The following is a 15,929-nucleotide window of genomic DNA, read 5'->3' on the forward strand; positions in this document are numbered from 1 at the left end:
CTATCGCTGCGGCAGAACAACACACGACCAGAATGATTGCTGGTTCAAAGACCAAGTGTGCAGACAGTGTGGAAAAGTAGGACACATAGCACGAGTCTGCAGGTTGGGAAAGAAAACCAGCAATAAGAAACCTACCAAAGGAAAGTACAAGAAGGTACATAAGATGACCGAGAATATTTCAGACGAACAAAAGAGTGATAGCGACTCCGAAAGCAGGGGGCTGAGTTGTCTGAAACTACATAATGTGATCACAACGGAGGATCACCGAACCATTTGGGTCACTCTCAAGATAGCAGGAGTCCAGGTAAAGATGGAATTGGACACAGGATCAGCCCTAACAGTCATAAACCGACGGGACTACGAGCGGCTATTCTCACACATACCCTTGAGAGACACAAAAATTATTTTTAAGACATACATGGGGCAAAAAGTCTACCCCAAAGGAAAAATAAGGGTGACCGTTATATATAATGGTAAGGAAACACCAAAACTAGACCTGTATGTATTGCAAGATGGAGGACCACCATTACTGGGACGTGAATGGATCCGGATAATACAACTGGATTGGCATTCCATACAGGCACTGACTGTGGCTGACAAAAAGGATGACGACGTCACACCTGGGCGACTGTCAAAGATCCTAACGGATGCGAAAGAAGTGTTCCAGCAAGGACTCGGAACACTAAATGGCATGACAGCGACGATTAAAATTGAAGAAACCACAAGCCCAAAATTTCTTAAGGCCAGGCCGGTACCTTATGCAATCCACCCAGCCGTCGAAGCAGAGCTGGAGAGTCTGGAACGCTCAGGTGTACTGTCCAAGGTAGGCTGGAGCGAGTGGGCTACACCCATCGTCCCTGTGATGAAAAAGTCGTTGAGCAGCACGCCTGGGGAACCAAGGAAGGTTCGCATCTGTGGGGACTTTAAGGTAACAGTGAACCCAGTCCTTCACACCGTACAATATCCACTTCCGCGGATTGAAGATATTTTCACCTCGCTATCTGGAGGGAAACGCTTCACTAAGACTGATCTGGCCCAGGCGTATCTGCAAATGGAGGTAGAAGAAGCATCAAAAAAATACCTCACAATCAACACCCATAAAGGTCTCTACCAATACAACCGGCTGGTATTCGGGGTAGCATCAGCTCCGGCTATTTGGCAGAGGGCAATGGAACAAGCCCTGCAAGGGATCCCAGGGACCCAGTGTTATTTGGACGACATCCTGGTCACGGGCGAAAATGACAGTGATCACCTTGCCAACCTGGAGCAGGTGCTCACTAGATTGCAGGAATATGGGCTCCGAGCTAACCGCCCCAAATGCGAGTTTTTTAGAAAACAGATCTCGTATTGTGGCCACGTTATCGATAAAGAGGGGTTACATAAGTCCCCAGAGAAGATTGAGGCAGTAGTCAAGGCTCCAGCACCAGAAAATGTGTCACAACTGAGGTCGTTCCTCGGGCTGGTAAACTACTACCATAAGTTCTTGCCAAATTTGTCTACAATACTACACCCACTGAACACCCTACTGCAAACTGGGGTGCCATGGAAGTGGAGTGACGAATGTAGACGAGCTTTCCAGAAGAGCAAAACACTAATCACATTGAAAGAGGTATTGGCACATTACAACCCAGCATTACCAATTCGGTTGGCATGTGATGCATCACCCTATGGCATTGGAGCGGTGCTGTCGCACAAATTCTCGGATGGCTCAGAGAGGCCAATAGCCTTTGCGTCATGATCACTAACTTCAGCCGAGCGTAACTACGCCCAGATTGACAGGGAGGCCCTCAGCCTAGTGTGGGGAGTGAAAAAGTTCAATCACTATCTGCACGGGCAGGAATTCACCTTGCTGACTGATCACCAGCCTCTTGTCTCCATTTTTAATCCGAAGAAGGGCGTTCTGGTGATGACTGCGCAATGACTACAAAGATGGTCACTTTTTTTAGGGGCGCACCACTATGAGATTGAATATAAGGGCATGAAACAGCATGGAAATGCTGATGGGCTATCACGCCTGCCACTGCCTACTGCGGAGGAAGCACCAGCAGTGGATCCTGTCGAAATATTCCATTCGACTATAGTTGAATACCTACTGGTAACTAATGCTTGTATCGAAAAGGAGACCCAAAATGACCCGACACTGTCTCGGGTATATGATTTGACGGTGAAGGGATGGCCAGCACATGGCGACTCACTGTTGCCAGCATTCTCGACAAGGAGAGAACAGCTGTCAGTGTGCCGGGGGACCTTGATGTGTGGATCCCGAGTGGTAATTCCACCCAAGTTAAGGGATAGAGTGCTCAATGAGCTTCATGAGGGTCATCTGGGAGGGGTAAAAATGAAAAGCCTAGCCAGGGCTTATGTTTGGTGGCCGGGAATCGATAAACAAATCAAGGACCTGACCAAGAGTTGCTCAGGATGCCAGAAAGTCCAAAATGCACCACCACAGGCCCCTCTACACCCATGGGAGTGGCCCTCATCTCCATGGCAATGGGTGCATATTGATTTTGTTGGTCCATTCATGGACTCAATGTTTTTAATAGCTGTGGATGCACACTCGAAAGGGCCTGAGGTCATCAAAATGTCCTCCACCACCACGGAGAAAACTATTGCAGTCCTACGGACCATTTTTGCTAGGAATGGCTTGCCAGAACAGATTTGCTCCGACAACGGACCACAGTTTGTGTCCGAAGAGTTCCGGAGGTTCTTGAAAAAGAATGGGGTAAAGCATTACACATCCGACCCGTATCATCCAGCCACAAATGGATTGGCTGAGAGGTTCGTACAAACCTTTAAAAAGGCAATAAAGGCTATGTACAATGACAACATTCCGCTGCAGCACAAGGTGGACAATTTCCTGTTCGCCTACCGGAATGCGACACATGCAGTCACCAACCAGGCCCCAGCCATGATGTTCTTTAACCGAAGGTTAAGATCTCGCCTGGATTTGCTCAGACCAAACGTACGAAGAGATGTTGAGAGTAAGCAATTCCAGCACATCCATGAGAAGCCAACAACGAGCTTCAATGTAGGGCAACCAGTCTTGGCCCGCGACTACCGAACAGAAAAATGGCAGCCAGGAACGATATGCACACGGCAGGGCCCACTAATGTACACAGTGGACATTGGGGAGAGCATCGTGAGACGCCATGCTGACCAGATCCTAGAGTCACAGGAACAAGTCAACCCCATGCCTCGCCCATACGTACCTGTTGATGAACCCGACGTACAGGTCGCATCTACCCCAGAAACAGTAGCATCGGAAGCTGATGAACCAACCGATGACAGGGGGCCAGAATCGCCTCCGCGCCAAGAGCAAGACACTCGGGAAAGGCGCTATCCAGAAAGGAGCAGGAAGCCTCCCCAAAGACTGAATATATAAATAGACTATTTTCAGCTAATGTTGCATGTTAAAAGTGTTAATTGTAATTAATTTGATATTTAATTGTTAAATGAGTATTATGGTACTGTTAATCTAAAAAGGGAGTATTTGTAATGTATATACCTTTAAGGGAGGAACTATCTTTTACAGCTCATGTATACTGCAGTACCAGCAGTGACCACACCTGTATATAGCACTGAGTAGTAATCTGTACAGATCAGTTCCAGTGTGAGCCACGTTGAGTAAACATCTGTTGTACCGTTCTCCTGCAGTCTGTGTCTCATTATACACGGACACAACATATAGGGCTATGGGGAAAGAGGAGGGGGAGTGGGACAAATTGGATTGCTCTTTCAAAGAGCCGGCACAGGCACAATGTGCCGAATGGCCTCCTTCTGTGCTGTCTGATTCTATCATTGCTACATGTCTGTTCACTTGTGCACACAGTATGCTGGGGCTCTGCTGCTTCGTAACAAACTGCGTCACATCCAGTGATGTACAACGAATTAAATTGCTGGGGTTGTGGGGGGTGAAGTCGGGACACGTCGGCAAAATTCTGAAAGGTTTGAGACAGTGAAGAGCAAAGTATTGCTTCCACTGCTTGGTGCATCAGTAACAAGGTGGGCACAGACTCAGGATTATCACCAGCAGAACAAAGGATGGAGTTAGAAGAAATGTTTCCACACAGAGGGTTATTAGAACAGGGAATGCGTTACCACGAGTGGCTACTGATGCAGCGACGAGAGCAGCATTTAAAAAGGAATTGGTGAAGGATTTGAAAAGGAAGAACGTTAAGAGGAGATGGGGGAAAGGAGACGGCTCCAGTTGAAGGACTAGCACTAAGGCGATGGGCCAAAGAGCCTCGTTCTGTGCTGTCATTTAAGGTGTGAAGAAAGGCGCCCTCCCCGTTCCCCTCCTCTCAAGGCCCCGGCTGTCTGTGAACTTACTCTCCTGGTCGTTGTAGATTTCATCGTGCAGGTACTTCTCGAAGAGCTTGCGGAGTGACGGAGTCCTCATCATCCGGTGGAAGGTCATCGTCAACTTGATCAATGCCTGCAGCTCCTTCCACGCCCGGTTCTGAAAGCACCAGAGGAGGGTCGACACCAGTCAGTCACACACACACACACGCACGCACCGCCATGCAGCCACGAATATCAATCACCTCCCCTGGAGAACGGACTCTCGTCACCTCCACTCCTGCGCCAAATTCTCGCTCGTGTCCCGGTTAAACTGCAAACTAGACCCGCGTCCCCCGGGCATAGGAAACCTGTTGATCCTCCCCCTCCCCACTTTACCTGACCATTGGAAAATATGCCATTCCTTCTCTAACCTTTACTCCTCCTCCTCTGCCGCAGTTGGTTAAGCAAGTTGGGTTACAGGAAGAAAGAAAAACTTGTATTTATATAGCGCTTTCCAGCCAATTAAGTACTTTTGAAATGTTGTAATGTAGGAAATGCGGCAGCCAATTTGCACACAGCAAGATCACACAAACGACAATGTGGTAATGACCAGGTAATCTGTTTTAGCGGTGTTGGTTGAGGGATAAATATCGCCCAGGACACCAGGAAGAACTCCCCTGCTCTGCTTCGAATAGTTGGCGTGGGATCTTTTACACCATCTGAGAGAGCAGACAGGGCCTCTGTTTAGTGTTTCATCCAAAAAACAGCACCTCCAACAGTTCAGCACTCCCACGGGAGGAGGTGATGGAGTCCTGGTGCCCAGCTAACAGACTGTGTACGACAGTGAGGTTCTGGAAGTGCCATCAATGCAACTTAATGGGAGGAGAAACCCAGAATGAGTGTGCAATGAATGGAAAGATACTGAACATAAGAACATAAGAAATAGGAGCAGGAGTAGGCCAATTGGCCCCTCGAGCCTGCTCCGCCATTCAATAAGATCATGGCTGATCTGATCCTAACCGCCAATCCACTATGACAGGACTATCTCCTGAATCTAACAGCATTAGACACACGAAAACAGGAGCAGGATCAGGCTACACGGCCCCTGGGCCCGCTCCGCTACCCACAGGGCCATGACCTATCCGAATCTAGACTCATGTCCAAATTCCTGCCCGCTCCCCGTAACCCTTAATTCCCTTTTCTACTAGGAAACTGTCTATTTCTGTTTTAAATATATGTAATGATGTAGCTTCGACAGCTTTTTGGGGCAGCATATTCCATGGACCTACCACCCTCTGAGTGAAGTAGTTCCTCCTCATCTCAGTTTTGAAAGAGCAGCCCCTTATTCTAAGACTATGCCCCCTAGTTCTAGTTTCACCCATCATCTGGAACATCCTCCCTGCATCCACCCGATCCAACCCCTTCATAATCTTATATGTTTCAATAAGATCGCCTCTCATTCTTCTGAACTCCAATGAGTAGAGTCCCAATCTACTCAACCTCTCCTCATATGTCCATCCCCTCATCCCCGGGATTAATCGAGTGAACCTTCTTTGTACTGACTCGAGAGCAAGTATGTCCTTTCTTAAGTATGGACACCAAAACTGTATGCAGTATTCCAGGTGCGGTCTCACCAATACCTTGTACAACTGAAGCAATACCTCCCTATTTTTATATTCTATCCCCCTACCAATGAAAGCCAACATTCCATTGGCCTTCTTAATCACTTGCTGCACCTGCATACTAACCTTTTGAGTTTCGTGCACCAGGACCCCCAGATCCCTTTGTACTTCAGTACTTTCAAGTTTCTTGCCATTAAGATAATAACTTGCTCTACGATTTTTCCTGCCAAAGTGCATAACCTCACACTTTCCAGTATTGTATTCCATCTGCCAAATCTCTGCCCACTTACTTAGCCTGTCTATGTCCCCTTGCAGGTTTTTTATGTCCTCCTCACTCACTACTTTCCCTCCCATCTTAGTATCATCTGCAAACTTTGATGTGTTACACTCGGTCCCCTCCTCCAAATCGTTAATATAGATTGTAAAGAGTTGGGGACCCAGCACTGACCCCTGCGGAACACCACTGGTTACTGATTGCCAGTCTGAATATGAACCATTTATCCCAACTCTCTGCCTTCTGTTAGATAGCCAATCCTCTATCCATGCCAGAATATTACCCCCAATCCCGTGATTTTTTATCTTAAGCAATAATCTTTTGTGTGGCACCTTGTCAAATGCCTTTTAGAAGTCTAAATACACTACGTCCACTGGTTCACCTTTATCCACCCTATATGTTACTTCCTCAAAGAACTCCAGCAAATTTGTCAAACATGACTTCCCCTTCATAAAACCATGCTGACTTTGTCTTATTAAATTATGATTATCCAAATGTCCTGTTACTGTCTCCTTAATAATGGACTCCAAAATTTTACCTACCACAGATGTTAGGCTAACCGGTCTATAGTTTCCAGCCTTCTTTCTACTGCCCTTTTTAAATAAGGGTGTTACATTAGCAGTTTTCCAGTCTGCCGGGACCTTTGCTGAGTCCAGGGAGTTTTGGAAGATTATTACCAATGCATCCACAATCCCTGCCGCCACTTCCCTCAAAACCCTGGGATGTAAGCCATCAGGTCCAGGTGATAAATCCGCCTTGAGTCCCATTATTTTACCAAGTACTACTTCCTTAGTGATTTTAATCGTATTTAGCTCCTCCCCCCCTATAGCCCCCTGCTTGTCAAGTGTTGGGATATTCTTGGTGTCCTCTACTGTAAAGACTGATACAAAATATTCATTCAGTGTTTTTGCCATCTCCATATTTCCCACCATTAATTTCCCGGTCTCATCCTCTAAGGGACCAACATTTACTTTAGCCACCCTTTTTCTTTTTATATAACTATAAAAACTCTTACTATCTGTCTTTATATTTTTTGCTAATTTACTTTCATAATCTATCTTCCCTTTCTTAATCAATCTTTTTGTTATTTTTTGCTGTCTTTTAAAGTTTTCCCAATCCTCTATCCTCCTACTAGATTTGGCTACCTTATATGCCCTTGTTTTTAGTCTTATCCTTTAACCTATTTTCCCAATCCACTTTACTCAATTCCGCTCTCATACCTTCATAGTCTCCTTTATTCAAGCTTAGCACGCTTGTTTGAGATACAGCCTCCTCACCCTCTAACTGAATATGGAATTCAACCATGTTATGGTCACTCATTCCAAGGGGATCCTTTACTAGGACATTTTTAATTAATCCTGTCTCGTTACACAGGACTAGATCTAAGGTTGCTTGCCCCCTGGTTGGTTCAGTTACATACTGCTCAAGAAACCCATCCTTAATACACTCAATGAACTCATCCTCAAGGCAGCCCTGCCCAATTTGATTCGTCCAATTTATATGATAGTTAAAATCCCCCATAATTATAGATGTTCCCTTATTACAAGCCTCAACTATTTCCTGATTGATCCTCCGTCCAACCGAGTTGCGACTGTTCGGAGGTTTATATACTACACAAGGCTGTGGATGATCAGAGATATCTAGGGGTTCAAATAAATCATTTAGTGAAAGTGTCAATCCAGAGAGACAATGCCAAAGTCCCAACAGCATTTGGGGTTTTATAACTAGGGACATAGAATCATAGAATGGTTACAGCACGGAAGAACGCCATTCGGCCCATCGAGCCCATGCCGGCTCTCTGCAAGAGTACTTCATGTATCACTTCGCACTTTTCTGCATTAAATTTCATCTGCCACGTATCCACCCATTTCACCAGCCTGTCTATGTCCTCTTGAAGTCTACCACTATCCTCCTCACTGTTCACTATACTTCCAAGTTTTGTGTCATCTGCAAATTTTGAAATTGTGCCGTGTACACCCACAGCCAAGTCATTTATATCAAGAAAAGCAGTGGTCCTAGAACCAACCCCTGGGGAACACCACTGTATACCTTCCTCCAGTCTGAAAAACAACTGTTCACCACTACTCTCTGTTTCCTATCACAGAGCCAATTTTGTATCCATGCTACCACTGTCCCATTTATTCCATGGGCTTCAACTTTGCTGGCAAGCCTATAATGTGGCATTTTATCAAACGCCTTTTGGAAATCCATGTACACCACGTCAACCGCATTGCCCTCATCAACCCTCTCTGTTACCTCATCAAAAAACTCGATGAAGTTTGTTAGGTGTTGTGTCGGTACCTTTTTACCTAGACACAATTAGAACTCAGAACTCAGAGATTCAAACATGAAGTGCTTTATTCGAAGGGAAAGGGAAGTTCTGGAGAGTTCCGAACAAAGAGAGCTAAACTTAACCAAGAGAACACCCAACCATGTATCTGCTGTGACAACGCCACCACAGGTGGGAGGAGAACACACAATACATAACATATTCCTCCCCTCTTAAATGGAAGGTCCACATTATTCCTCAACAGGTAAGTTACTTTCAATGCACTCAACTAACCTAGGGTAGAGGTAGACTGCCTCAACCCCTGACTTTACCCTGGGGTTTATTCTGCCCCAGACTTGTGGGTAAGTCGCTAAGCCTACAGATCCAAGCGTCTTGGAGGTCGCCGCTCTCTGACAGGATACCGGTGGTCATCGCTGGCTTCCACAGCAGTAGGCATTGACACAGGCCTAGCTGAAGAAGGTGCCTGTATCAGTCGAAAGTCAGGAGTTTGCACAGGTGGAACAGTCTCTTTGACTTCCTGTGTTGGGGAAGAGCACTGTGGCAAAGGATGCTGGTTTGCGGTATCATCCGGAAACAGTTCAGGCCAACCAGCCGTTGGAGCCTCTGTGGCTGTCTCTGCTCCTAGCAACAGTTGATCTGTGTGTCTTCTCCAGACGACGTCCTCAGCAGTCTCAACCGTGTAAGACACAGGGCCCGTCTGCGCGATCACTGTAGCAGGAACCCATTTCGGTCCAGTGTTGTAGTTTCGAGCTAGGACGTGCTCTCCTGGATGAAACCGTCACTCCTTGGCTCTTTTCTCTCTCTTTTCAACTTGAGCTTGTTGTTGATGATGGACAACCTGCTCTGCCCTTGGAGGTTTGAGTAAGTCAAAACTTGTCCGCAACTGCCTCTTCATCATGAGCGAAGCGGGGGAAGTTTTGGTTGTGGCATGCGGCTCGTTCCTGTAGGACAACAGGAAGCTGTTCAGACGTTGGTGGATTGAGCCCTGACCTTGCGATGCCTTCAAGGCATGCTTCAAAGTTTGCACGAACCTTTCTGCCTGGCCGTTAATAGAGGGATGATAGGGCGCAGACCTGATGTGTTGGACACCATTCACATGCAGGATGGTTGCAAACTCCTGTGATACAAATTGTGGACCGTTGTCACTTACGAGTTGTTCCAGTGAGCCATAATGGCTGAACATCTCACCAAGTTTCTCAATTGTTTTCTCTGCTGTGGTAGACATCACAGCGACCTCCGGCCACTTGCTATGAGCGTCCACAACCACCATAAACATCTTCTCTTCGAAAGGATCGGCAAAGTCCACATGTACTCGCTGCCACACTTCTGCAGGCCAATCCCAGGGGTGTAGTGTTGCCAGCTGTGGAACATTCCGGACCCTTTGACATGGGGAACATGTTTTGGCTTTCTCCTCAATATTCCCATCGAGACCTGGTCACCAGAAGTAGCTTCTTGCCATTTCCTTCATCCGAACCATCCCACTGTGGCCTGTATGAAGTTGTTGCAGTATAGGTTCCCTCAGAGGTGGCGGAATGATGACACGGCGTCCCCAAAGAAGACAACCTGCCTGGATGGAGAGCTCATTTCTTTTTGAAACGTAAGGTTTCAAACTAGGAGAATCTCCTTTCGCTCTCCCTCGAATGACATCGTCCATTACCTCAGACAGGACTGGATCATTGCGGGTGTACCTTCGCACCTGAACTGCAGTGACAGGTGCTCCCTCCACTTGTCTAAAGTAGAAGATGTCTATCTGACGAGGCTCTGGGGGAGTAACAGGCAAGGGTAGCCTCGAGAGACCGTCTGTGTTGCCGTGCAAGTCTGATTTGCGATATTTGATATCGTATGTGTGTCCTGACAACAGTGAAGCCCACCTTTGCAACTGATGTAACGGCTTCAGCAATGTTGCTAAGTCTGGAATAAACTTCCCATAGTAGTTAAGTAGCCCCAGAAATTAACGTAACTGGCTCACATTCTGGGGTGCTGGGGCCTCCACGATCGCCTTGACTTTTGACGGTGCCTTATGCAGGCCAGTAGCATCAATCACATGCCCCAGGTACTCAACTGAAGACTGAAAGAATTCACATTTGTCTTTACGAACTCTGAGTCCGTACTCTTTCAGTCGTTGTAGTGTCGCATCCAAGTTCAGAAGATGATCCTCCTCATTTGTCCCAGTGACAAGGATGTCGTCCAGGTAACACTGGACTCCTGGCAGTCCACTCAAAATCTGATCCATTGCCCTTTGGAATAGAGCAGGGGCCGACATAATTCCAAATGGAAGGCGGCAGTACCTGTATAGCCCCTTGTGTGTCACAATTGTCAGCAGCTCCTTTGATTTGTCATTGACATGCATTTGTAGATAAGCCTGGCATAAGTCTATTTTGCCAAACTCTTGCCCTCCGGCCAGGCCCGTAAAAAGATCATCAATGAGGCGAAGAGGGTACTTTTCCGCAGACAGCACCGGGTTAATAGTCACTTTAAAATCCCCGCAGATTCGAACAGATCCATCCTTTTTCAGAACAGGAACAATGGGTGTGGCTCATTTGCTCACACTCACATGCTCCAGGACTCCATTCTCGACTAAGGCCTCCAAGTTAGCCTCAACTTTTGGCCTAATTGCATAGGGTTTTTAGATTTTTATTGTGATTTATTTACTCTTTGTACATTGTAAGAGGGACAAATGTTTCCAGAGGTATGAGAACAGAGGAGAATGGAGGGAGCATTATGTGCGGGTAGACGAGGAGACACCTGTTTAAATTTTGCTGCTATGGGTTTCCCTCCCTCCTCTATTTTTGATAGTATTCATGTGTGATTTTGTGTGTATTTTCTTTTTTTATTATTTTTATTGCAGTTTATTATGTGTGTCAGATTTTAACTCCAATGTATTGCCATCTATAGATGCTTAATGTACACTGTGGGTTTTCTGAAATGGGAAATGCATGTGTCGTGGGGTCATAGATAGGTAAATACAGGGGATGGTTTGATTATGGAGTCAGAAAATTTGGCTCACCCAGAATTATGATACTTCAAGCAAGTTATAGTATCATCAGGGGGGACTGTAGGATTCGCAAAATTGAACATTGTCCTATAAGGGTTTATTGGCAGAAAAGGCCTTAATTTTAAAGATGGCTTTAAAAGAAGCCCAGAAAAAGGGGCACACAAAATGGCCACCAGACCCCGTGACCAGCTTTTTGGGACATTTTAAAATGGTTCCTGCAGTCCACAGACAGCTTTTGTGGATTCAGCCCACAGTAAGTTCTGGAATGCAATTTTGGAGAATGCAAAACCAGACAGAACCCCATACATATGGATTGGATGCAGATCCAATCAGATCGGCCTGTAGATAAAGGCCATCAAAATCTTTACCCAGACAAAGGGAAACAGCTTCAAGTTCAAAGGGGGACATCAAGACCCATTAAAGACAATACCAGAGATGGCAGTTACCGGCCATCCCGAAAATACTTTAAACACAATGACTACCCCTCTGTGCTACAAGCCTGCCAAAATTTAAACAAAGACTAACCTTGATATGGCGGGAGATAAGGGCCTCCATGAGAAGTATAACTGGAGACCTGGGGTAGCCATTAGGAGTTCGAGTTTGGAGAGAGAGCAGTGCGGAAGAGCAAGAAGAGCATTGTAGAGATCATTTTCGAGAGATCGTTCAGGGGTCCGAAGAAGGTGCAGTTCGGTTAGGAGTTCGGGTTCAGTAGAGAGGCCATTCAGACTCGGAAGAAGACGACGATTCGGGAGACGATTGGGATCGGAGACGTTTTGAAGACTTTTCTAACTGGGACTGGTGAGCATGTTTCTGGCCCCTCATAATCTAATTTAGCTAGGTTTAGGGGGTGGGCATGTTAGGGGATAATTAACAATGAGTTGTTGTCCCTCGATGTTACGTGTGTTTCCCTATTTCATGGTGAACCATGAAAAGTAAAATATGCCTGTAGATATATTGGTTAGTACTGTATTATGATTTGTTTTTCCCTCCCATGTACCTTATTGGCTTACATTCAATTTTTCCTTTATGCAATAAAATTTCACTTCGTTTCATTAAACTTGGTCTGCAGAGTATTCTCTGCATTGCAGTTCCTGCCTCAAAGTCCAGTGTACAGAACCTAAGGGGTGCAAAAGAGCGAGAGGTCTCACCAGAGACAGAGACCAAGCAGAAAACCCCTTACAGGGTAGGTCGGGCTTTGTGAAACATCGGCTTGCTGTCAGGTTTAATGTCCAGTCTCACGCTGATCTTTTTCATGCTCCCAAGTTCCCCATTGAAGAGTTCTGCATGTTTGTTTAACACTGCAGTCAGACCTGACTCCCCTTTTGACATCATGCAGACTGCAGGCCCGTCCAGTGTGATTTTCTCTAGCCACGCACGTCCCAGTAGCGATGGGTAATTTTCCTTTACCACATATAGTGGCAGTTTTGCAGTCTGTCCGTTCAATTTAACTGTCACCTCAATGGCGCCTCTCATGGCCACAGGTTCGCCGGTATACGTCTTTAGCACAATGTTTGTTGGCTGAAGGGTAAGATGCTTTAGCATTTTGTTGCAGACAGTGTCTGAAACAAGGGACACAGCCGTGCCTGTGTCCACCTCCATCCGCACTGATTGTCCCTCCACCAGTGGTGACACCCAGTAGCCATTTGAACCACCTGCAACCATCAGTATGTGCACCTCTTCCTCCTCAGAGGTGTCGCTCCCCTCTGTTTTGCTTGTTCCATCATACTGCACTGAATGAACACTCTTTTTCCTCTCTTGTCCAAATACAGACATTTTGCTTCCATGCTTCCCAGCTCTATCTGTTCTTTTTTTTACCTCTACAGGCGCGTTCAATGTGACCCTTTTTGCCACAATTTCGGCATTCCAGCTCCGTACACCTGCAGCCATTAGCGTGATGGCCCATTTTCCCACAACGGTGACATGTGCCGTTCCGCGCACCTTTAGGCTCAGACAACACCTTGTGAACTCTCCCTGTTGAACTCAACTGGTGAGCCTCCTTTTCCGCTATCTCCATGGAGACACTAACTTCAATGGCCTTTTCAAGAGTAAGGTTGTCCTCAGTAAGAAGGCGCTTCTGTGTGGCTGCACTTTGCAGACCACACACGAGTCTGTCTCTAATGGTGTCATTCAGCACCTCCTTGAACTGGCAGTGTTCCGACAACCTTTTTAAAGCAGCAATAAACATCGTCACTGATTCCCCCTCCTCTTGATTCCGTTTGTGAAATCTAAATCTCTCAGCAATAACCAGAGGTTTTGGTGAAAAATGTGCTCCAAGAATTCCCACTAGTTGTTTATATGTTTTAGTTGCTGGCTTATCTGGCTGCACAAGGCTGCGAAGTAAATTGAATGTCTTCGGCCCCATTACACTCAAAAAGGTAGGCACGACCTTTTCGTTTGCCACCGCATTCGCCAAGACAAAATAGTCAAAACGTTCCGTATAAGCGCTCCATTGCTCCACATTTTCATAAAAATCACCGATGTTTCCTAATATAGTAGCCATCTCACGTTTCAAATTTAAATTTCTGTTTACTCACTGCACCCGTTAACGTACGCAGATTCATCCGCTCCTCATCGCCACTTTGTTGTGTCAGTACCTTTTTACCTAGGCACAATTAGAACTCAGAACTCAGAGAATCAAACATGAAGTGCTTTATTCGAAGGGAAAGGGAAGTTCTGGAGCGTTCCGAACAAAGAGTGCTAAACTTAACCAAGAGAACACCCAACCATGTATCTGCTGTGACAGCGCCACAACAGGTGGGAGGAGAACACACAATACATAACATTAGGGAATATATATTTTAATAACATAGATTTTAATAGGTTTAAACTAACATACATAGATTTTAATATGCTTAAACTAATTACCTAAAGTAACTTGAAAGCAACAGTAAAAAAAACCATATGGGCAGTCTTACTGTGTACATGCAAGTAAGCCAGTTTCACTTTCGGTCATCTGGTTTCACTTATTGTGCACGTGTAGAGCAGCAGGTTTCAATTGCTGAAGAGAACAAAGGAATGATAGACAGCACCAGAGATCCAATCACAGTGTAGCTACCGAGCCAATGGTAGTAAGGGGGAGGGTGCATTTGCTTACTGTGAGCTGTAATATAAAAGCAGCCATTTTAGACACATGCTGCATTACAACAAAGGAACTGGAACAGTGCCAAGATATGCTGCAATAAACTGATTACTGGAAACTGCCACCGGACTCAAAATTTTATTTGGAAGCATTCCATTAAAATTAAGTGATCTAACAAAGTTGGTTATACACGATTTGCCTTTAACAAATCCGTACTGGCTTTCCTTAATTAATCCACATCTATCCAAGTGACTCTTAATTTTGTCCCTGATTACTTTTTGTAAAAGCTTCCCCACTACCGAGGTTAAACTGACTGGCCTGTAGTTGCTGGGTTTATCTTTACACCCTTTTTTGAACAATGGTGTAACATTTGCAATTCTTCAGTCCTCTAGCACCAGCCCCGTATCTAAGGAGGATTGGAATATTATGGCCAGTACCTCTGCGATTTTCTCCCTCAATTCCCTCAGCATCCTAGGATGCATCCCATCCACTCCTGGTGATTTATTTACTTTAAGTACAGCTAGCCATTCTAATACCTCTTCTTTATCAATTTTATCCTATCAAGTGTCTCCACTACCTCCTCCTTCATGATGTCTATGGAACATCCTCTTCCTTGGTGAAGACAGATGCAAAGTACTTGTTTAGTACCTCAGCCATACCCTCTCCCTCCATGCATAGGTCTCCTTTTTGGTCCCTAATCGGCCCCACCCCTCCTCTTACTACCCGTTTACTATTTATATGTCTATAGAAGACTTTTGAATTCCCTTTTATGTTAGCTGCCAATCTATTCTCATACCCTCTCTTTGCCCCTCTTATTTTCTTTTTCACTTCTCTGACCTTTCTATATATAGGCTGATTCTCAGATGTATTTGCAACATGACATCTGTCATACGTGCGCTTATTCTGCTTCATCATATTCTCTATCTGTTTCATCATCCAGGGAGCCCTGATTTTAGTTGCCCTGCCTTTCCTCCTAGTGGGAATGTACCTCAACTGTACTTGAACTATTTCCTCTTTAAAGGCAGTCCATTGTTCCATTACAGCAGTTTTGCCTGCCAATCTTTGATTCCAGTTTACCCGGGCCAGATCCATTCTCATCCCACTGAAATTGGCCTTCCACCCCAGTTATACATTTTTACTTTAGATTGCTCCCTGTCCTTTTCCATAGCTAATCTAAACTTTATGATACTATGATCACTGTTCCCTAAATGTTCACCTACTAACACTTGCTCCACTTGACCTACCTCATTCTCCAGAACCAGATCCAGCAATGCCTCCTCTCTTGTCGGGCCGGAAACATACTGATCAAGAAAGTTCTCCTGCACACACTTCAGAAATTCTTCCCCCTCTCTGCCCTTCACATTATTACTATCCCAGTCTATATTAGG

At 45.6% G+C, this 15,929-nt stretch overlaps 1 protein-coding gene across 1 annotated transcript in view; it reads right to left on the minus strand.

Annotated features, from left to right (window-relative positions):
- The window catches only part of LOC147121707 (uncharacterized), a 52,299-nt gene that overhangs the window by 2,100 nt on the left and 34,270 nt on the right, over nucleotides 1–15,929 (minus strand). Inside the window, exon 4 of the mRNA XM_085977988.1 lies at nucleotides 4,330–4,459. Within this exon, the coding sequence (XP_085834114.1) occupies nucleotides 4,330–4,459 (130 nt within the window). The remainder of the gene's footprint in view (nucleotides 1–4,329; nucleotides 4,460–15,929) is intronic.

This window comes from Somniosus microcephalus, chromosome 3 (genome assembly GCF_052327205.1).
Source record: "Somniosus microcephalus isolate GS21.2 chromosome 3, FLI_Smic_1.0, whole genome shotgun sequence".
Classification (NCBI taxonomy): domain Eukaryota; kingdom Metazoa; phylum Chordata; class Chondrichthyes; order Squaliformes; family Somniosidae; genus Somniosus; species Somniosus microcephalus.